Genomic DNA, 22,684 nt, shown 5'->3' on the forward strand with positions numbered 1-22,684 from the left:
CGCATGTGTGCAGCGCAATTCTCCTTCCCCCCATCCCTTTACTCCCCGCCACACCTACAATTGTTTTCTGCGCAACGACTCGTGCTATCTTCAGAGCCTACGAGTTGTGTCATTTCTCCTATACGCTGTCATTACTTCAGAACAAATGACAATCAGTATAAAAATAATTGGCTGTTTAAAACTAATGTCTTCTTTATTGGTGAATAAAGGCCGCTACACACTTTCAGTTATAACTGAATAATCGAACAGTACAGTTAGAACTAGGAGTTTGGAGGTTAAATTTTAATTGACAGTTAAACCGTAGATTTCGCAGTTTTTCCTGCGAAGTTAGTAAGGTGGCTTAATATGAATTGTAAGTGCTTTCTTATAGTTTTTTGTCAACTATAGACTAAACAAAACATATTGATTACAGTTTTGCTTCTACGTTGGCTGGCTGAAGGTAGCCGAGGTACTTATAAATCCCTTCGGCGAGGACGATGACGATATCGAGTTGAACTGGCTTATCGACAGGCACATCAAGGTTTGTAAATATAAAAACTAAAAACTTTCTCTTTCAACCTTCACAATTAATCCGATTTATTTTTGCATTCAGGCCGACGACTCGATAAAAACCTTATCGATAAGATGACAAAAATCTTTAACTTATCAATATCATTGAAACGCTTATAAAACATTTTGGCTACATAGCAAAATTTTATTTTTTTTCGAAAAACTTGAGTAATTTTTATTCAAATAAAAAGTAGATTCTTAGTAGATTAATAGAAATTAACGCCATCTAGTTGTATAGTAAAATAACAGTTATTAACTTATTTTTATAACTTTACAGGCTGCATATATGATAGTGGATGAAATGCACGAAGAGCACCCAGAACTTCTTAAGGACCAATATTGGGAAGAAGTGGTGCCTAAAGATTTGCCGTACACCGTCGCATCAGAACATTACCGTCGTCACGAGCCACCTTGTTCTGCAGATCACTACAAAGTCAAAGCTGAAGACGCCGTATACGCTAATGTACAAATACCAAGGAAAAGTAACGAAGAAACATACGCAGATTATGTAAGTGTACATTACATTTTCTTTTTAAAGTGAAATTGAACATTACTACGACTTTATTAAAACCTTAATTAATTCTTGGCAATTATTCGAATTTTTCTTACCTTTCAAACCTTCTCATGAGCTCCACGAACATTTCAAGACCAAAATAAGATTAAACCGTTCAGCCGTTATTGAGTTTTAGCGAGACTAACATACAGCAATTGATTTTTCTTTATTTTTAATTTTAGGAGAGTGTTGATACACCATTAGTTGAAAGAAGAAAGAACTGGTTTCAAAGGCAAATATCTCGAATGGAATCTGTACGCTCAGCGTCTACCGCGTATTCTTCAGGTGGTCTTTTCGGAAGGAACCGACACAATTCTGTCGTGTATTCTAGTCCTGAAGCTGGTCAGGCAACAGCTGCTGCGCCGCCACATCACAAGATGTCGCTATACGAAAGATTAGTAGGACGGAAATCGGTTCGTGGCCAACATAGGCAGAACTCAAAACATGGTAATATATAGAAAACTTTAGTATCAAAATCCTTTCAAATACGTTGATAACTTTAATTCTGTTACTGTATTTATTTTCAGGTGGACAAAAAAGCAATGGATCCGCGATACCAATAACACTCCGGAACCGACCTCGAATCCCCACACCTGATGTCACCAAAGAAGTTATAGACCGCGAAAACAGGCTCGCAGTGGGCATGCAGAATATGGGTGTTATAATGGCACATCAGGGATATCAAAACGAAGTTCCTGTACTCGGTGCATTAGTTCTTTCACCTATACAAGAATTAGATAGTGGATCAGTGAATAACACACTCCACGCCGGTCAACCAGGGACAACGGCGCTCGCTCAGGCAGTGCTGTCTCCTAACCTGACTTCAACAGGACTAGCACCAATGTTGACGGCTGCTCCGGTTGTTTCGTCTGTCACGTTATCACCCATGGGAGTGTCTCAGTTGACATTAGTTAATGGGTCAGCGCCCTCAACGCCTCGTACGGAACGAGGTAAAGGAGTAATTGCTACACCTTTATCTCCACGTACAACAGTAGTTGAAGTTGCATCGTCAGATCGCGATAGTGAGCATAGTTCTACCAGCACAGCGACAGCTCCAGAATTCACGAGGAAACCGAACGGCTCCAAGAGAGGCGAAGTATACGTTTAACCTCGATTAGTGATAAAATCAACCGTCCATTTTTATTTGGTGCTTGAGATATTGTGATTGATATTTTATGATTTTCTTTTTGTGTACAAAATTATAGCGTTTTGTGTGACGACGATACGAATAGTGATAAAAGTGATGAAATTGTTTACTTGACGTATATGTGACATTGAATTTAAGCACAAACAGGGATTGAAATAGAATACGTTAGATAAAAATACTGATGCGCGACAATAATATAGACAAAGCTTATAATATCATTTATGTTTGAAGTTTTTGTATCCAATATTGTATTTTATGTTGACATAAATTTGTAAAATGACTAAAGACATATGAAACTATGAATCTCTAATATTAATTTGTAATCTAAAATATATCTTTATATATATAATTGTTCTGTGAGTGTGTATCTCACTGAACTTCTCTCAAACGACTGGACCGATTTTGATGAAATTTTTTGTGTGTGTTCAAGGGGATCTGGGAATGGTTGGTGGGTGAGATTCACAATTTTCATCAAATATTAATTTCATATTAATTTATTCAAATTAAAGACGTGTAGACAGGACAATGTCTGTCGGGTTCGCTTGTAATTATATATAATATATGCATCTCTGCGATATATCTGATTTTTTTTTATATAATATAATTTGATATGAATTATACAAACAAGAAAATGACAAATTGTAATAACTTAATGCGGGTTTCCAATGCCGAAGGATATGCAAAAAACGTATTCCTCTCATTATCTTGGATAAAAAGATAAAACAATATTTTTTGTATATATGTTTTGACAGTGGAAATGCAAAGTTATGTTGTAATACAATGACGGTTGGATTCTGAGCTCAAAATCTGTCTAAAACATATCGTCATCCTTATATCTTTAACAAAGCAGAGATAACAATATGTTTTAAACAAGGATTTGGATCTCAGAAACCCACCATAAGAAAAGCAATGACATAAAGCTACATATGTTTAGTTTTAAGACAATTATGATATCACATTGTATTTATTTTGAGTGTAGCTAAAAAATTTATTAAGATTGAAAGGAAAATTTTTGAAATGTATGCAAATTATCTGTTAAAAAGAAAGCTTGAAATTTGTGGAAAATTGACATCAGTTACTAAGTAGATAACATAGTCTTCTTATATTTTGAAGAACATATTCTATCTTTAGTACGGAGATGTCGTTTTCATAACAATATATTTATTATAAATTTTCTCTTTTTTCCATTTGTTATAAAAGTACTGAAAAGTTGAGTAATATAGAAATTTTTAAATAAAATTATTCATTCCATTATTTGTTAAAGTTTTCTAATAATTGTAAGACGAAATTTTTATGACATACAGTTAGATATTGCGGAATCTCTTATTTAAAAAGTATTAAGAACTCATATGACATATCTTTATTTATATAACTTATATGTTTCGTTATTATTGTCTTTATATTTCAGTCCATGTAACATAGCTTGTATTATATTTGATATGACAGTTTTTTATATATTTTTTTAAATTAAAAGTTATTAATGTTTTCAAAAAATGTTTTACTTAGAAAAACTGATACACTAAAACTCAATGTCGTGTATTAGTACTTTTACCTTAGTTTTGTTAATGATTTGTAATAAAAAAAAGAATTTATTATACTAAAGAATTTATAGATGAAAAGAATAAATGATTTGCTTGAAATATTTTTTCACTTTATTTCATAAACATCTGAATTTATTCATAAAATTTAGTGTATATGGGGTTTCGGGGGCGATAAATCTATCTAGCTAGGAATCATTTTTAGAAAATGTCATTTTATTCGTATTTTATCGATAATCAACTTAAACATAAACTCAACTTTATCTATCGGTAAGATCGAAAAATATTATTCATTTTTCATCATTTTATTAGTAATTCGTCCTTAAATATAATTTCCAAAAAAACACAATTTTTAACAAAAATACCGAGCAAAGCTCGGTCATCCAGGTACTTTACTTAACATGTGGTACACAATGTTTTCCCTTCACATATTATAACAGTGGTCTTTCTATTTAACCTTAATGAGTTTAGAAAATCTATGCACTGTTGATTACTTTCCTACAACATATGTAGAAAAATAAATCCAATTAGGTATGGATTAAGAACAATATATGAAAAGATTAAAATAGAAGTTAAATTTTAACAAAACCTTGATTAACTACTTGTTATTTCGATGACTGTTGACCATATTCCACAAATAACCTTGAAATCATCACAAGATTCATATACTTTTTTAAAATATTTAACAAATGGAAATATTTTTGTTGGCAGACCTAATTGCCCATATTTGTTATAACCAGACATCCAAACTGTATTATCTTCAAGTTTTAAAGCTGAGTGTTTCGAACCACAGACTATATCAACAATATCTATTGTAATATTTCCATCATTTTCATAATATATGTCTATTAATTTTGGTATTGAATATTGAATTAAATTTTCAACACTTGGATCTTCATCATCGTAATGAACACCAAGTTGACCTTCATCATTCCAACCCCAGGTGTAAGCATCTCCAAATTCACTTAGAGCTAAACAATGAAAACCTCCCGCAGCAACCTTTGCTATTTTTATTCCAGCTAATGCATCCACTTCTTTAGGCTTATCCAAATCATCAATATCACCATGTCCTAGTTGAAATCTCCTATAATTGAAAAACATGAATGATTTAATATACTTCTTCTTCCCATCTTTATATGAAAAGGGTGGGTAGGATTAAAATTAGGTACCGGCACACACATTGATCAGACAAAACGCAGAATTATTTTAACTTCAGACCTGTCTACTGTGGGGATGTGGTATTGCATTGGCGAGCTATCCCATTTATATAAAAGATGTTGCTGACATCTACCACTGTTAATGTTAGTAGATACTAGTTGAGTATATTCATAATTTAAATTTTATTATAATTAATATTAGAAAATCTTTTTTTTTAATATTTACTAGTAGTATGTTACTTTCATAAACAACATGTAAATTTTTGAACAATTGATTACATTAATTTAAATGATAAAAATTATAATAAATCTTTCAATGGAGCAGTAAATGCACAAATCAAAATGAACTTACTTTCCACTTCCCCATGTGTAAACTTGGCCAACATCAGTAAGGAGAATGTAGTGATCATATCCACAAGCTATATCACAAACTGTTCCTAAACAATGACTTGTATCCAAGTATCTTGGTGGTACTCCACTAAAAATAGAGCCTCCATTTGTTAAAAAATAAACAGATTTATTTGATGCAATCATCTTTACAACTTTAACATTATTCTTTTCTTCTTCCATCTTTCCTAGAGTATTAAACTCTAAATCCAGAGGATGAAATTTAGATGTTTTAATTGATGCAGGGTCTATTATCCATAATTTTAATCTATTAACATCTACAACATAAAGACAGTCATCATTACCCGCAGCTAATAAATCTGTAGCCCTAAATTCATTTTCAGTAAATATATCCAGCCTTTTCATAACATTCTCATTGTTATCCCAGGCTCCGGATACATATAATCCATTTCGACTCTGAAAAATATTGTAAGACCATGACATATGCAATAATTTAAGGTCTTTAATGTCTAAATCATCGAACTTAAGTGCTGGACTGTTGTTTTTTGGCAATAACTCAAACTTTTCTAATATCGGCTCATTTAAAAACCACTGTCCGAATAAGTTATTTCCAGAAACCATGTACTTCGTACTCATTTTTCCGCCTTTACCTAATAACTCATAATATTAGCTTTATGTTACATATGACCGTGAAAAGAATATCGGTCTTTGCTCTTCGTGTCCAAACATTTAATCAATCAATTAAAAATATAATAAATCAAACTGAATTATTATAATAATATATATATAATTATGTTTCGATTTTGAACACAAATATTTTTCATTAGGAATTGTCAAATTACAGCTGATAAGAAATTGAAATCTATGTTGAGTGTTACCATTAACATTTAACGTATTTTACGAGTTAGGCAAAGAGTGTATAAAAGATATGATGTTAGGTAACTTTTCACCCTGAAACGCTGATCTGGTGGATTTTAATTTTTTTTAAAAACGAAATAACTTTTTTCTAGTATTTAAACAATAGTTTATAAATTAATTGCTCAAAAAACGACGACGTTTGGGCACGGCTTTCCTTGGTTATGGAGGAAATCTTCTTAATAAAAAGTGATTTTTTCGCATTTTTTTATAAAGTGTAAAATGATTTATATAATAATCAATATAATTCCCCTTTACAGTAAATTTTGTTCCATGGATTTGTATTTTATTTTTCACCGCATCGATGATGAATATTCAAAATATCCCTCTTACTCTCTACTTATTACTCTTTGTTTTTTGTCTTGTCTCTTGTCAGTCACCATTTTATGATACCTTCATGTGTAAATTGTTCGCACATTCAAACTTGTGGTATTTTTATTGTTTTCTTGTTGTTTATCAAACTGTGGTTAAAGTGGTGCTGTAATATTCTCCGTCTCCTGAGCACGGATTCAATTTTCTAGTCGATCTTTGCTATGCATGGTCCTAACTGGTGTCGTGAAGTCCGAACTTAGAGGACAACTCGAGTAAATGCAAGTTACGCAGGCAGGTTAGTAACTGCTGTATTTTGTTTAATTCGTTGTTTTTTTAAATTTGATATAATTCATATCAGTAAAAAATTAATAACCTGATATTTCAGAAACGATAATATACACCGGTTTTTTTAAAGTATATAGAGAATTACTTATGTAGTCCTATTAAAAAAAAATTGTCTTGCAAGATAATTATTAGAAATTAGTGAATTATACACGACTAGAAAAATCCGACATTTTGAGAAAAAGGGCGAAACTTGTGATAGTGCTGCCCTCAACTCAACTTGTCTTACAAACAAGCTACAATTTAATATGAATATTTTATGCATGATAAAATATCGTTAAATTTGATATTGAAATAAACATTGCTTGATTGTATTTAAGAACAAACAATTGAAGTCATTACAAAAGTTTCTCATAGTAACTAAAGATATTAACAATTTATCTAACATCAAAAATATTGATGCACTACTCAACACTGTTTAAATTTTTTTTAAAACAATTTTTGACACTATCAAATCATAAAATCAATGATTGTTTGTCCTCTTTATATATATAAACCATCAGACATATCTTTTTATTGTAGAATATTTTGGGAGTGCTCTCTCATTTTGTGCCCTATAAAAGTAAGAAATATAACAAGATGTGTTATTGTTTTTTATTTCCACAAGATATTGGTCTTTTATAAATTGATATTTAACTTATTTTTAATAATAAAAAATTAACAATATTTTTTTTTAAATTTTTTGGATATGTTAGAAAAGAATATTAAATGCTAAAACATCAACAGTTTACTTTTTATCCTACTGTTTGATGTTATCTTACCTAGCAATATTCTTAATTTTCAACAGATTCGGGTTCCCGCAAAAGACCAGGTGTGAACGATACATCTCCGCCTCATTGTGATAAAATGAAAAAGTACATTAGGTCTAAGATAGATCATGATGGATCTACAAGTCGTGCATCGCCACCTTCACCGTCTGATATATATGCTGCTAGCTATGTGATAAAGGAGAAAGTGAAACCTGAAGTGCAGCCTCCCTTGCCTCTAGATCCACCACCACCTGATGAACCATTAAATATGGATATAGAATTAAAAAAAGAAATTGTAGACACAGATTATCAGAGCCCCGGCGAAGAGTCACCAGATGCCTTAAGTCAAGATGGTACTGATTTAAAATCCAATGATGATGATGACGAAGACTCTGATAAACCAAAACCGATGTGTCGAGATTTTATACGAGGAACATGTATACGACCGGGAACATGCAAATTTAGTCATAAATGTGATATATCACAACTGTTTGGTGTTTATACATTTTGTAGAAACTACCAAAATTACGTTTGTACTCGTCCTAACTGCAAGTATGTGCATGCATCAGTGTTTGAAGAGCAGCACTTCTATAGAACAGGGGAATTGCCTTCGAATGCTTTGGCTCATCATAAGAAACCCATACTGCCTCCACCACCACCTCCACCTCAGGGTATGTATTTATCATAACTAGTGGTCACCCTCTGGTTGAAATTGCTCTATAATCCACTTTTTTATTTATTAAAAATAACCTAATGCATTCTTTTCGATATTTATTTTTTCCAACTTTGTTATATTTACTTATAAAGAAAGTAATACAAAAACCATGTGATATTAAAAGAACAAAATGGAATCCATGATAGTATCTGTTAATTGAGCTACTAATTACATTTGTGAAATATATGTATTTAATATTTATGATTTTATATGATTTCCTAGATGTCCTAACATAGACTATAAAGTATATCTTGAATATTATTTAAAATCTTAATATGTTACATTTACATAAGTCTTTATATGTTACATTCTCTGATGTGTTAATTTTATTTTTTAGAAGCTCCACTGAATATTCCACCTGTATTTAAGGTTCCACCACCTCCATTACGCTTCAGGTAAGTGTATTTTAATGTTATTGCTATTAAAAAGTTTAGAGAATTCTTATAATGAATAAGCTTGACCAAAATCCCAGCTGATGTTAAGTGTTGTTGTGGTCGAAAGATGGTACACTCTGGCATAGTAAATGTCTAATTAACTCTATTTTCATTATATTTCAGAAAAATCAGACCCCCTCTCCCTATAAGTTGTATTCCAACAAGCAAATTGGAGGCTCGCCCATTTCCGGATATGAGAGACAGTCCCAGCACATCACCATTGAAACGTGAATGGCCGTGTATTGATAATTGTGAGTATCTGCATTCCTGTTTCCAATGCAAACCCTTGACCACAGACAAACAACACATTATCCTTAAAGTAGAAAATTCCAAAATAGGTATTTCTGGTGAAACCCTTTTCTTACACAAAATTTTCTATCCTTTATTTACAATAACCCTACTAAAACAAAACATAGGATAAGTCATAAATAATCATAACTCGTGAATTTGCTATTTTAGTTGCAATATATTTGTAAAATGCAGTACAGGTTGTGATTATTTGTGTAGTTATTAAGTTTCTTCATTGTTTTAAAATTTAGATTGAGAATTGTAAAAAGTTTGTCATAATTTCAAACCAATTTTGAACAACCGCATTGACATTGGATTTCTACAGTGCCACAAAAACATTGTCGTTTCTCTTATTATCTTCAAAGTATGTTATGGTAGTGGTAACCCTTATTATGTAAACATGAGAAGGTTTAGAATGTCCTGTACAACATATCAGCCAACCAGCACTGGGCCAGCTTGGTGGATTATAGCGCAGTCACCTCTAAATTGAGTGTGCTCTGACCCCCTCGGTTGGGTTGTATAATAACATAGTGTGGAGAGCCCCTCCTCCATTTAGACCCATGACTTAGTGGGGAAGGTGGAAATTCTTTTGAAGCATTAGGGGGCCGCATTCATGGGCAGACATAGGCATATTAAATAGCAACTTTAGTTTGTGAAAATAAACAAAGTAATAGTTTGTAACACGAAATTTTATCAGTTCCAGGTTCGTCCCGAGATGTTGGTCCTGATTCAGAAAGTGATAAAAAAAAAAGATGCAGAAATTGTAAATATATAGAATTGAGGTTAGTGTTTACTTTTACTGTATCTTGTTAAATTTGTTTAGTTTGGCTATAAATATTTCTAAATTGTAAAAAAAAAATATCGTATTGTAATTAAGCAGTTGTAATAATTGTGTACATATTGATTTTACAATTGCTAAAAATTGTTTTAATGCATTGTATTTATAACCGAACCAAACATTCCAGCGAATTGTGTATAAAAATTTGGCACATGCTTTTGCTCAGCGAATCTATATGATAGGATATTAATGCTTGCGTTTAATACTTCGTTAGAATGATTTTATATAGTCTATATTTATGATAATCAAAGGGAAGATAAGAATAGAAGGTGTTACCATATAAGAATAAATGAATAAATAAAATATTGTGAATGAAAATATCTTTGACTGAAAATGTTTGAGAACTATTATTGTGGAAGAACAAAAAAGCTCTGAAATTGCAAGGGTATTTGATGGATTATTTAGTTTAATGCAAATATAGAGAGAAATAGTTTGGCTGTGGAGGTGAATGTGTGTTTAGTTAGAAATAAGATTGAAGATGTGTTGCTAAAATGAATAACAGGACTGAAATGCTCTCAAGTTTAAATGTTAAGAAACTCCTCGGTAACCATTCAGCAAATAGCCATATTCATTGCTGGCGTGTAGTAGTTATATTTTCTTCAATTATTAGCAGAATGCGACAGTTAACTTTAAAGTAACATCAGTGGAATAAAATACAAAAGGATACCAACATTTGTTTGTACCAAATTTATATTCTTAGATTTAGTAACAGCGAATTGTTTTAGACCAAGTTTGAAGAATTTTAATAAGCACAAAATTCTGTGTTAACCTTAATCACACATCACAATTTAGTATCCCTTTCTCTTTTCTTTTGTGTCCTATGCGACTTCTGTGAATTTCGTTGCGATAGTCTATACCAGTGGTTCCCAAACTTATTATGTCTACTGCCCACTTTGAGAATAAATATTTTTTTAGCGCCCCCTATATTTTCATATATTTAAAAACCAATAAAACTTCAAATTAAATTAATTAATTATTGTGACCTATATATGTAATTTAACCGAGAATTCTAAAGGAAACTTTTACTATAACCCGTAACTTGAGACCTGCAGCGCCCACAAGGGGGCGTTATCGCCCACTCTAGGATAGACTGGTCTATACAATAGTGACATCCTAACGCGGATTACGATTGTAGATATAAGCTGTATGGGATAAAATTATAAGAGGCTTTTTATCCTGCAACCGCTGTAGGCCCACATGGCGTCTTATTGCAAATATATGGTGCTCGCATTTAATTACAAAACGCCATAAAGTATGTATATTGTAACATACTGTATATTATTCGGTGATAAACAATAAAGATTAGTTTTTGTCTGCATTTTATCCGCGAATTCTTTAAACTTATCACCATTGTGTTACCGTTAAATTCTACTGCCTTGATAATTGTACTAATATATATTTTACAGTAGCTTTTTAAGAACAAAATCTCTGCATAAAACATATCATCATCCCTTTGTCATTTTTGACATAACAGAGATTTAAACGGGGATTTTGGTCTCGGAAACTCACGATTTGTGTCTTGTATCAAAAAGATTGTAAGGGATAGTAATAATAGAGTTCAAGGCAGTGGAACTCTACGGTTTGTTTTATCTCTGGGTGCTCCCGGGGATTGGTGCTAGCATCAATAAAGCCTCTAGCTCATTGTTTTGCGCTGTGCGTGCAGACATATATGAAAGTTTATTTTTAAAATGGCGGAAATTTTTTATTTAAAATGACCAAAAGATATGAAAACCGATACAAGAACTGTGAAGATATTTACCACGATCAAGAACTCGATTACACAAAAAAATTTAACAAATATGTTAATAAACACATAAACATTTTAAGATTTTTAAGAGGATTAAAAATAAATCTGGCAACACATCATAAAATAAAACCTATAAAAATATAGAGAATGCAAAATTTATAATAGTAAATAAATAATAATAAAGAATTAAATGTATATACAAAATAAAAGAGTTAACAAGAAGAAAATCATTCAAAAAGTCGAAACATTTAACATCTCTGTTTTAAGACCTGTAATAGAATAATATAGCTATCTCTATTTTTCCAAAGAGAACGAAAGGGATAGCAATATTGTTACTTTACAGGTATTAAGACAATGGAAACTCACTGTAAAAGTGCTGACTGATTGCAGATTCTTACATGGAAGAGAAACACTGGTTCCGAAGAATCTTTTAAGGTAATAGGATAATGTGATTTTCTATATATGAGTTTATTTACGCGAACTCAATATTAAAGAATATTTATTTGGATTTTCAAACGTGTCTTTCCTAAGTGTAGTGGCAATGCTATTTTTTAATTATAAATTTCGTGTAAAATATTGCATTGCATATTAAAACGCGAATTCTTTTTAAATCGCGAATTCATTTTTAAATCGCGAATTCATTTTTAAATCGCGCAACGCAGAATGTAATTAAAAACCAAAGTTTTGCATCGCGAAAAAATAAATTATTTAATGCGTAGGAATAAAAATTTCTATATAGAATTTTGAGAAAGAGCGCTTTTATATATTACAGAGCTGAGTTAATGAAAGAAAAGTGTGAAAAGTTGCAGAAGGCTACATTAGAAATGCATAACCAAATAGATCTTCTAAATAAAAGGCGCGAGAAACTGTATTCGACATTAATGACATTATTCAAACCAACGGTAAGCATATATAAAAAAAATGACTAATTTATATACAAAACAAAAATATACTTTAGTCAGAAATATTCAATTAGATATTTTAAAGTAAACAATTTATGTTTTAGTCAAACAAATGATTTCCAATATAAGTCTAGTTTGTTCTGAATGAAAGTTTCCTAACATGCTTGAAACTAAATTTAAATAATTTCACTTATTATGAAAACTATTTATGCTATACTCTCTTTGTATCATTTCATTATGCATTTAATTTTCTTCTTCTCTTTTATTATAATTATAAAATCTTTTTTTTTCTTTTCATTGGAACTCATTGTAAATAACTAAAACAATTTTTTTTCTGCTATTTTCATTAACTAATTATACTAACAAAATATGCTTTTTACTAACAATTAAATACTAATATGCCTGTTCATCTTATGCTTCGGTAGAGAACTATTTGGGAAAACTTCATTCTTTTTACTTTAATGGTAGTTATTGGGAATCATAAGGGAAAAATTAGGACATACTAACTGCATCTTGTTACAACTAATTCTGTTCTTTATAACAGACATGTTCATTTAAAACAAAGACATTGACATTCTTTAAATCAGAACATCTAATCTCTTTTTACTACAATTTACTTTAACTTAAAAAAAGATCGAAAGTATTTAAGACGGAATGACAGTATTGGAATCGGTTAAAATATATTTTGAAAGATTTTATTTATAGAACACTGAAAATTAGGTCTTTACGTCTTAGGTTTTTACGTTTTACGTCTTAGCATAAATAGGCAATCATTATCGGAAAAAATGACGACAAAAACTCGAACTTTGGTAGACTTACTATATAAATGCATATATTTAAGACTGAAAGTCACGATTAGGATAAGTTAAAATGTATTTTGATGGCTTTCATTTATAAAATACACTAAATAATAGTCTTAGAAGAAATTAGGCAAGCGTTCAAAAATTGAATGGAGTAGTGGTAAAGCGAATGAAATATACTGAATACCCCTAATTAGAAATATCTCTCGGTAAAGACAGAAAGAAATACAGATGTTTGGGATGCCATAGAGAGGAATGATTGTGTAAATAATATACTAAGAAAAATAGTTTATCCGTTAAATTGTATTTACGACGTGGTAAGTGAGGTGTCGGCGCATCGTACGAGTCACTGCGCACGATTTTAACTGTGGGCGTAATAGATGCGCGGGTAGCCGCGCTACGGCGTTTACTATTGCAATGCGTACGAAAATAAAAAATAATTACGTAAATATGTATAAGATTTGATATAAGTTTTTTTTATTTGTATAATGAACAAATCAAATTATATTAATGGTTTTAATCATAAGTTTCCTCTGCAAAAATGCATATGTAAAAAATGTTTTAGTTTATTCAAAAATCACAGTAATGTGGTTTAATTCGACGCATATATTCGTGAAGTGTACGATAATAAGGTATGTGCGAAACTAATTGTTGTCGGTTTTTAAGATTTTTAAATTATATGACGTTGCTGCTTTTAACATAATCTGACGATTAACTTTTTTCTTCGACACTTTATTCTAAATAAAACTTTGTTACTTCCATTACTTTGTTATACTTTGGTGTGTAAACATTCTTCACAAAAACATCGTCAACGAAGTTAATTGTATCGTTCGTAAATCTCGACCTTACGAGTGAACAGTCGAGGATACTTATTTCCCATTCCATGTCGTTGAAATGTCATTTGTCGATCAGAATGCAAAGGTTGAAAACTTGTCATTCTTAGCGTCAGCAACAGACATACTAGTTATAATGTTGCAATTACCATGACAGCTATACGACATTCGATTCTAAAGGTACGCGTCTATTTGACCGCGCCGGATGTACCGCACGCACGAATTAGTTTTGCTTGTCTTACGATGCGGGCGGCGTGGATGATGGTCGCAGACCCATGTCAAATCATACAATGCAAACAAAGATGCGTTGAGAGGCGTACTTGCTCCTACTTCAAATGGGAAATGAATTTATTTCTTTGACTGTGTATTTATACAGACATCGACTTACCTAACAGATGATTATAAACATAAGTGATAAAGGCGGTAATTTTTATTAAGGTGTTTTATATATTAATGACTTTTAATTTTAATATATAACAAATAGTTGACCAAATGTCAGAGTGTATTTACAATATTATTATCTTTTTAGCTAACATCGACTTACAGGTTTGATGGTTACAGGTATATGTTTATCTAAACCAAAATCTATATTTTGTAAGCAAATAATTCTATATTTTCATTCCAAATTTTGTTAAAATTATCAAATAAACAGAAGAAACGAAAGAACGAAGAGAAAATATGAAATGCTTTACAAACTTTAGGTTTTGATTTGGAACTGAGTATGTAAAAGTGTGAAACTAACATTATATATAAAGTGTATTGTAGAAATGTTCAAATAAACTTTATTTTTCATTTCAGTACCAAGCAAAACCTGCCGCTACCAGTGGACCGATATCGTCGCCGAATTCAGGGGAAAGGCAAACGGTAAATGTCGGTTTTCTTTTTTACTAAATATTAGTTCCTATCTCTCTCTCTCTCTTTCTCTTCAACCATATGACGCCCACTACCGGGCATAGGCTCCCAAAGATTGGCTTGGCAACTTAAAATAATTGACAGTTTTATTTTTAATGTTTTTTTCTTACTTTTTCAGTGGTTACTGGAACAGATGAGCAGTGCGATCAATTCCAACCTTATTCCTGGAATGCAGGAGGATGCAAGTAGGGTAAGTTGGTAAAATCAAATTTTTGTTATGTTGGTACATATAACTTTAATATTTCCTCAAAATTTACCATAAAAACATAGTGTATAACTTTAAATACAGAGTCAACAAAAACTATATGTTAATGATTTCATTAATTTTAATTCTTATTCTCATTTGTCCTTCTACTAAGAGAAGGGAACTGATTTTTTTCAGAGAAAAAAAATGAAAATACGCATTCAAAATGAAAATTTCCATTTACAAAACATACTTTCTTCTACTCATCCAATATAGGCAACGTATATTTGCAGATGTCTTTCAACTGACACACTGCCACGTAGCCTATGTATTCTTCCAGACTATATTCTATATGTATGCCAAATTTCATCGATATCCATTCAGCCATTCTGAAGATACCTTCAAACATCCATCCATCTAAAAATTTGAATTTATAATATTAGTAAGATTGTGTTTAATTTGTTTAATTATATTTCAGCACATAATTAATGGCAATCCTGTTATGTCAAGCTTGGTAGCTAAACTATTGCAAGTATATAGGCAACATATGATGACAGATCCTTCGAGAAAAACATAACGAAGGTTATATACGTGTAGTTTAGATGAACTTAGAAAATGTGAATTTAGTCGACATACATTCATAATGCAGTGTACTTTTGTGCTTTATATGTCTGTAGTATTATGATATACAATCAAACATATTGTACATAACTAGTCTTTCCAACAACATAGCACTGATGAAATTGTAAATTACCTTATCAAAAACACCAACATTTTTTATTATCAAATAGTTCTAAATTTGTATTTTTAAACTTTAACAGTAAATTTTAACTGCATAAGTAAACATTGGTATATATAATTGACTATGGCCTAGTCACCCTTAACTTAGGGCAGGCTCCGAGCCATTCGGTGGGGACATATAGTGAGCTGATGATGATGATATATAATTAAGCAATTGGAAATCTTTTTTATATATTGCATGTTTAACCCGTATATTATATGATAACCATTAATATTTTCAATGAACTGAAAACAAGTCATTGAATATTTGCACATGGCAATACTGACTAATATAATATTTTTAATAAAATAATAGACAACCTAGAGCCGGCTATAACATCTTCGCCACTAATTGGCCCAGCTCACCAGGTGCAATACCACGACCACACAAAAGAGACTCGACAAGTGAAAGCAATTCCGCGTACAGTCTGATGAGTGTGCGTCCCGGAGCCATAATTTTTGGTCCTATTTCCTTTCCCACCCCTTTTCTTATAAGGGAAAGATAGGATGTAAAAGTGGATTTTCCGGATGAGGGGATGCATGGGAAAGGGAATATATTTTCTTTCTACGCATCCTCTCTTATGTCGTTTAAGGGTAGGCAACGCATATGCCATTGTGTATATGTCTATGGGCAACGGTCGCTTCGCTATTTCAGCGATTTCAGGTGGCCGCTAGCTCGCTTGCCACATTTTGATAAAAAAACTGTTTTTTAGACAAACCTTAAGCGAATTGTGTCTAGAAATATCTATGTTTATATGTTATGATATTTCGTAAGTGAATTCCCAAATACATTGCATGTCTTATATATACATTTAAGATATGAACATAGAACAAGTTTAAAAGTATGTTAACTATTTTCTTTTCTTCCTGTAACTTGTAAACAATAAAATGTTGATGTCTGATAAGACATTCGATAGAAAGTCACTGTTATTAGTTGAATTTAAGTTTACTTTGTTTTTAATCTTTAGATGTAAGTATGCAATATGTGTATATTTAGATCTGCTTGTCGCAAACATTAAAAAAATTTGCTTACAAATGAATTTGCGAATTTAAATATTAGTCATATTTTTCACTATAATTTATGACTAATATAAACTATAGACCGACAAACTTGTATGACCCGGTGGGCAATATTGACAGTTACAAAGTGTCAAGATCAATAAGTGTAACACCATCCTTGTCTTAATGTATATAGAACGACAAGGCTATCTATACCAGTGGGCATAAGTCAAATTAAATTATGACAGCTCACTAGCGCCTCCCTGTCAACGTCAAAAATGACACATGATCTTTGTACTTTAGTTGTCATGTTTTCTATTTTTCTGTATTGTTTGCATATAAGTGGGTTTTATTTATATTGTGACAAAGTCAACCGCGACAGCAACGCCTCTCCGGGCCAGATGCCCTTATATGACGATGATTTGCCCATTTTATAATGATTAGTTTGACAACTCAGTACGGATGTGTTAAGTAAAATCTTTTTGATTCTTTATGGTTGTTTTATAGAACTTAGTATCGATATTTTCATGAATATCGTCTTGGATTTATATTTCCTTTTTACTTTCTATCCATATTTCAATCTTCAAAACCAAATGTGACTAATATCAAAATCAATTTTATAAACAAAATTATAAGCATTTTTAATTTACTATGTTGACTCTTTTGGAGGTTTTTATTTTTTCTTTTTCTTACTCTATGACACCCATCCATTAATTATAAAATTAATCTTCATACAACATTAATCTGACCATATGCGTCAGTTGTCAAACTAATCAAAATATAATAGACAAACTACACTTGTCTTATGTTTTATTTTGTCATTTGCCATGCCTAAGAAAGTTTTAAAAATTTTCTGACAACTAATTGCCTCTCTCATCGGGCCAAATAAGTAAATCACACTATTTATTTTTAATATTCGATGTTCATAAATAGCATTTATTATTCATAACGATCAATTTAAGAAATTCAATATTTTTAAATTAAAATAATATTTAAATTGTAATCTCAGATAACTTTTTAAATATTATTCCCTCGAGACATCCTTTTTATAACGATTTTGATCTACCGTGTAAATTGTCTACTTTTTAAAATTAAATGGTTATAAAAAGACATCCCAATAACAATTTTATATTGAAATGACAGACTAATACATAAATTTAATGCTAGGAATTATAAGTGTAGTATTTTCTTATATGTGTTATAGTCGTGTCCAAAATATGTAAAACAAAACATGATACTCATTATATATATATGTATAACAAAATGTATTAGATTTTTCATCTATTTCTTCATACTATTGTTGTTCCTTATTTATATTAGTAAACAATTTAAATATCTCAACATGTTGTTTTCATTGAGTATGTAAAAATAACAGCGTAAGTAAACAAGATATACAACAAAAACATACTTAAAAATCATCTAAAATCCTAATTCTTATAAAATTATAGTGCACCCTGTATATGACGGTTCGAGCGAACTCACTAATTTGGTGTAAACAAAAAAAATAATTAAACTTACCTACTGTTTAATTTCATAGCGTAGTACCAAAGTGTCTGGACAAACCCGCAATAGGTTTATAGACACTTTTATTGTAAGTTTGTATTTTGTTCCTTGTTTATAAAAATAATAATAAAACAGTTGGTTTGAAATTCATGTTGGTGGGCTCTTTATGAAATGACTCAAACTGGTTTGGTAATATGATTCATTATATTGTTGATTTTGTTTAAATTTTTTTATACTATTATCATATGAAGTAAATTTTTTCCATTTAAATCACATGGCTCTGTGGCGCAACGGATAACGCGTCTGACTACGGATCAGAAGATTCCAGGTTCGAATCCTGGCAGAGTCGAATAATTTTTTTTATTTTTCTTTTTTTTTCTATTACAATAATACCAATTTATGTGATAATCGAACCTTTGTTTTCTTAAAAATTAAAAACATATAACATATTAAAAGTTATACGTCATTAAATCAAGGCCGTCGAGATGCCTATAATGGACCGATTCGACCTTGCGAAGTCTTCAAAATTTACAAGAGGAGAAAAATGTATTTTTATTCATTTAATACTAACATTTGTTTTGATAATTTTATCGATTATCATATACTTCGTGCATCTGTGCATAATCAATCATCCAGGTAACAGTTACCTGAACACACGACGTTTGGTATCATTACAAGAAGGAATTAAAGGTAAATTTCAATATGCTAAGCTACGCGTAGTGGAAACAACTCCACATTTCGTCTGATTAGTGTACGTGTTGGAGGCGTTATTTAACTTCTTTTTCTCTGCTAACCATTTTTTTTACAATGGAAGGATGGGAAGGGGGACGCATAAAAAGGGAAAACATTCTTTTTCTGTGTCCGTCGATTCGGTAGGCAATGCAACTGCAATAGTGGATGTCTATGGGGAGAGGTCCCTTCGCTATTTCGGCGAGTTCAGATGGCTGCTTGCTCGTTTGCTAATTTATGACATAAAATGACAACATTCTAATAGTTTAGTGAGTAACAAGAACAACGTTACGCGATACCATTTGGTACAATGTGCCCGATACACATAATATGAGTACAAGTTGTGAAGATTTTTATTCATGAAAAATACCAATGTTATTCCAGAAATCACTACACCGGATTATTTGCCTATAGGCGTTCTTTATTTAAATACGAATCCTATCCGGGTGATTTGCAATACTATTCTTTTCCGGGAGAAATGGTCAATAGCACCTGCGCATTGTGTTATTATTAGAAGTGATCCCTCGTTGGCGGCATTGCTTCCTAAATGGGAGATTAAATTTAAAACGGCTGATTTAAAATTTAAAGGTAGGTTAAGTGCAGATGCTTCTATTATAGTAATTCATAAAATGTTATATTCATAATTTACCCCATTCCCTTAAAGAAAAATAGATAAAAACATGTCATTGTACAGGTTTTTGGGCGGTGGGCATAGAAAAGAAAAGCTTGTGGAAATAACGATCGTCATGTTTAATTTAAAATTATTTAGCGATATTTCCTATCTCTTATCGTTATTTCAATAACATAATAATATATTTTTCTAGTTACTAAAATAAGGAGAAGTATTGCTCATCCTCATTTCAATCGAGACGACTTTAGTAACAATGTTGGTCTACTAGAACACACAGTTTCGGTACCGATCCATCAATATATAAGTAAGTATAATTTAATCCAAATACATTATATGGACAATAGATTTGATTAACTAAAGAATAACAAGGAAGTTTTAACTTTAACTGCAGTCTGTACATAATAAGATACCTACAGGTTACCGCCATGTGGCGTATGAAATCGCCTTCCCTTATTCCGATAGTCGTATTGGTAAATGGACTGACAGCGAAGAGCTTCGATCAACATATCAAGAAGCTCTCGCTAAACAGTTTGATTAAGGGCCCGATACAAAAGGCAGTTATCCTAGAAACCGCGAGCATCGTGAGAAGGTTTCTGTCTCTGCAGCCCTGACCACTGATTGTTTGAGTCATGGGATTCTGCAGCCGGTGGTTTTCTATTTTTAATATAATATGTTTTGTATATGACATGCACTATATTAAAAATTAAATAAATTAAATAAATGTATAATAATAATAGGATACTTACAATAAATAAAATTAAATAATAATCACTAACAAACATTTTAATAGCATTTAATAGATCCATAAATCTCAACGATCATGTGATATTTGGTAATGAGAAATTACGTATGACATCTTGGAATGAAGTTACCATTTATGATAAAGGTAATTCTAATCTACTTAAAACTAGAAAATTAATAGTAAAAATAACTAGATCTTGCTTTTTTAAAGAAGAGACAAACGACTCCATTAAGATGATGAAACATAATTGACATAGAAAGAAATATATTTGGGTATTAAATTATGTTCAAACATCAACCAACAATGTAAATTGGCTGTGGATGGTATTTGGTATCCCGTCGTATTGGATACGTCAATAACAAGAAATATTTTTGCATAATATGAACTTAGTCTTTTCCACTAAACCACACGCTTTGCACGACTCCTATTAAATGACTCCTAGTAAAAGTGGTAATACTTTCTTTAAATAAATAGTCGCACTAGTTGAAAATGTGTTTTGGATTTAAATATGTAATCCAATTGGTTAGGTAAAAAACTTAAGATTTACAGTGTCTTTATAAGACAAAATATGTTTCAGAAAGTGTTGAAGAACCATACAGTTTGTACGTTGTAAATATAATGGATAGAGTTAAATGTGTTAACTTTGTGGCACCTGTCGTCGACTTACGGAGTTACGAATATTGTTTTACTTTACAGGATACGAATCAATTTAATTTATGTAAGTATGTTATAGCGAAGTATGTCATCGCAATTTGTACCAGTATCATTTTCATGAAAAATGTAACTAGAAAACAAAAGAATCGATCTAAGGCTATATTTAGCCGGTTTCTAGTTGACCTGAATTTATAACTTCATGAAATTTATATTACTGTAATAGTTCGATCGATGTTAATGAATAGGTTGTGTTGTGGCTGAAAATATTGAACAAATATGTAAATAAAATTGGTTTTAAATGCTTTTTGATTAATGTACGTAAGATATTATAAGTTATGTGACAAAATGTTTCAGATCATGGTGCAGCATTACTAAATGCTTTCGACGTCTTTGGTATATTCTCGTGGGGAGAGCGACAGAATAAAATATTTCCCTTTGTAATATTACGTATTGCTGATTTCAAAGATTGGCTTGAAGATGTTGTTATTTTAAACAGTGCCGTATAAAGATAGATAACATATACAACGTCTTTCCATTAAACGGTATTTCCATTTAAATTTACTGCAAATTTTATTCAATCCTCCACGGATCTCTAAGTCGCCGCGGGCAGAGAATATGTATCAAGTGACACATCATTCTACAAAATAGGTCACATGCATATTCTGTACAAACAGACTTGTAAATAAACGCTACCATCCTATTTGATCCGTCAAATATGTGCAATTTAAATTCTGTTTAATAAATAAATTCATTTTCAATAAGGTTATGTTTGATCGAAGTGTTTCCATGTCTCAAATTTGCTGTGTTGCTCAGTGATCATGATCACTAACGATACATGGTCCGTATCGGTCCGTTAATTAAAATTTAATAATAATGCACTATTATCCTGTTAGGTTTGAGGTTTGTAAGTTATTAGAAAGGAAAAAATCTTTAGGGGTTTTTGAATTCGCGGCTCATTCGCGGGTCGACTCGAATTGACATCACTTAAGTATTGCCAGTGAATTGTTCTTGTTTTGCCGTCAGTCTTCGGCACATTCTTTATTGATGTGTGATGGCCATCTCTAAACTAGGCAACACTAATTAGTTAATCTACTAATAAAAAAGCGCAAATTCACGCAAAATGGGGATTTCTATACTACGACTACTTTTAACCTTTTCAGTCACAATATCTCAGAAACGGTGGATCGTAAAAACAATTAAGTAGATGTTATTTAAAGATAATTTTATGATCTACAACGGTCTAAAACATACATATTTTTTTAATAAAACATGCCTTTTCGCGAAAATCGTTCTAGGTGAATTATTTTAGCTTTTTCGCTTATCTAGACCGGCCTAGGATAGTACCGGATCGTGTCGATAACATTGAGTTGACATTGATTGTTG

General features: G+C 31.3%; 4 protein-coding genes and 1 non-coding gene across 10 annotated transcripts in view; 4 read left to right on the top strand and 1 right to left on the bottom strand.

The window, feature by feature from the left end:
• Best2 (bestrophin family protein) overlaps positions 1 to 2,632 on the top strand; it is a 36,348-nt gene extending 33,716 nt beyond the window's left edge. For all 3 annotated transcript variants that reach the window (XM_013324067.1, XM_013324069.1, XM_013324070.1), the window contains 4 exons: positions 413 to 520; positions 827 to 1,057; positions 1,285 to 1,549; positions 1,630 to 2,632. In XM_013324067.1, coding sequence (XP_013179521.1) covers positions 413 to 520; positions 827 to 1,057; positions 1,285 to 1,549; positions 1,630 to 2,210 — 1,185 coding nt within the window. In that variant the 3' untranslated portion in view covers positions 2,211 to 2,632. The remainder of the gene's footprint in view (positions 1 to 412; positions 521 to 826; positions 1,058 to 1,284; positions 1,550 to 1,629) is intronic.
• A 1,482-nt stretch (positions 2,633 to 4,114) lies between these two features.
• On the bottom strand, positions 4,115 to 6,114 carry LOC106126147 (RCC1 domain-containing protein 1). Of its 2 annotated transcripts, XM_013323630.1 has the most exons (3): positions 5,943 to 6,114; positions 5,297 to 5,748; positions 4,115 to 4,871 (listed from the first exon to the last, which is right to left on the bottom strand). In XM_013323630.1, the coding sequence occupies exons 2-3, from the start codon at positions 5,695 to 5,697 to the stop codon at positions 4,382 to 4,384; spliced, it is 891 nt and encodes a 296-aa protein (XP_013179084.1). In that variant the 5' UTR covers positions 5,698 to 5,748; positions 5,943 to 6,114; the 3' UTR covers positions 4,115 to 4,381. The 2 variants fall into 2 exon arrangements, with proteins under 2 accessions (XP_013179084.1, XP_013179083.1); XM_013323629.1 differs by having other exon boundaries at positions 5,297 to 6,113.
• A 464-nt stretch (positions 6,115 to 6,578) lies between these two features.
• Positions 6,579 to 16,195, top strand: LOC106126398 (uncharacterized). Of its 3 annotated transcripts, none has more exons than XM_013324043.1 (10): positions 6,579 to 6,814; positions 7,649 to 8,281; positions 8,663 to 8,720; positions 8,883 to 9,010; positions 9,745 to 9,829; positions 12,023 to 12,067; positions 12,405 to 12,534; positions 14,966 to 15,031; positions 15,198 to 15,269; positions 15,742 to 16,195. In XM_013324043.1, the coding sequence occupies exons 1-10, from the start codon at positions 6,796 to 6,798 to the stop codon at positions 15,838 to 15,840; spliced, it is 1,335 nt and encodes a 444-aa protein (XP_013179497.1). In that variant the 5' UTR covers positions 6,579 to 6,795; the 3' UTR covers positions 15,841 to 16,195. The 3 variants fall into 3 exon arrangements, with proteins under 3 accessions (XP_013179497.1, XP_013179498.1, XP_013179500.1); XM_013324044.1 differs by having other exon boundaries at positions 9,751 to 9,829; XM_013324046.1 differs by lacking the exon at positions 12,023 to 12,067.
• Positions 16,196 to 18,821: 2,626 nt separating this feature from the next.
• TRNAR-ACG (transfer RNA arginine (anticodon ACG)) lies at positions 18,822 to 18,894 on the top strand. The gene has a single exon. It is a non-coding gene; the product is annotated as a tRNA-Arg (tRNA).
• Positions 18,895 to 19,027: 133 nt separating this feature from the next.
• LOC106126261 (uncharacterized) lies at positions 19,028 to 21,238 on the top strand. The gene is made up of 5 exons (XM_013323796.1): positions 19,028 to 19,235; positions 19,659 to 19,862; positions 20,099 to 20,209; positions 20,706 to 20,791; positions 21,225 to 21,238. Exons 1-4 carry the CDS (start codon positions 19,031 to 19,033, stop codon positions 20,711 to 20,713), a joined length of 528 nt encoding a protein of 175 aa, XP_013179250.1. The 5' UTR covers positions 19,028 to 19,030; the 3' UTR covers positions 20,714 to 20,791; positions 21,225 to 21,238.
• The last annotated feature ends 1,446 nt before the right edge of the window (positions 21,239 to 22,684 follow it).

The sequence above is a fragment of the Papilio xuthus genome, unplaced genomic scaffold (assembly GCF_000836235.2).
Source record: "Papilio xuthus unplaced genomic scaffold, Pxut_1.1 DF825017.1, whole genome shotgun sequence".
NCBI classification, from domain to species: Eukaryota; Metazoa; Arthropoda; class Insecta; order Lepidoptera; family Papilionidae; genus Papilio; species Papilio xuthus.

Coding starts and splice junctions, on each gene's coding strand:
- LOC106126147 (XM_013323629.1), bottom strand. CDS start 5,928: ATGAGTACGAAGTACATGGTTTCTGGAAATAACTTATTCGGACAGTGG. Junction 4,872..5,296: donor TACACATGGGGAAGTGGAAA/GTAAGTTCATTT, acceptor TTTCAATTATAG/GAGATTTCAACTAGGACATG.
- LOC106126398 (XM_013324043.1), top strand. Junction 8,721..8,882: donor CCACCTCCATTACGCTTCAG/GTAAGTGTATTT, acceptor ATTATATTTCAG/AAAAATCAGACCCCCTCTCC. Junction 9,011..9,744: donor ATGGCCGTGTATTGATAATT/GTGAGTATCTGC, acceptor AAATTTTATCAG/TTCCAGGTTCGTCCCGAGAT.
- LOC106126261 (XM_013323796.1), top strand. CDS start 19,031: ATGCCTATAATGGACCGATTCGACCTTGCGAAGTCTTCAAAATTTACA. Junction 19,236..19,658: donor ATTACAAGAAGGAATTAAAG/GTAAATTTCAAT, acceptor ATGTTATTCCAG/AAATCACTACACCGGATTAT. Junction 19,863..20,098: donor GGCTGATTTAAAATTTAAAG/GTAGGTTAAGTG, acceptor ATATTTTTCTAG/TTACTAAAATAAGGAGAAGT.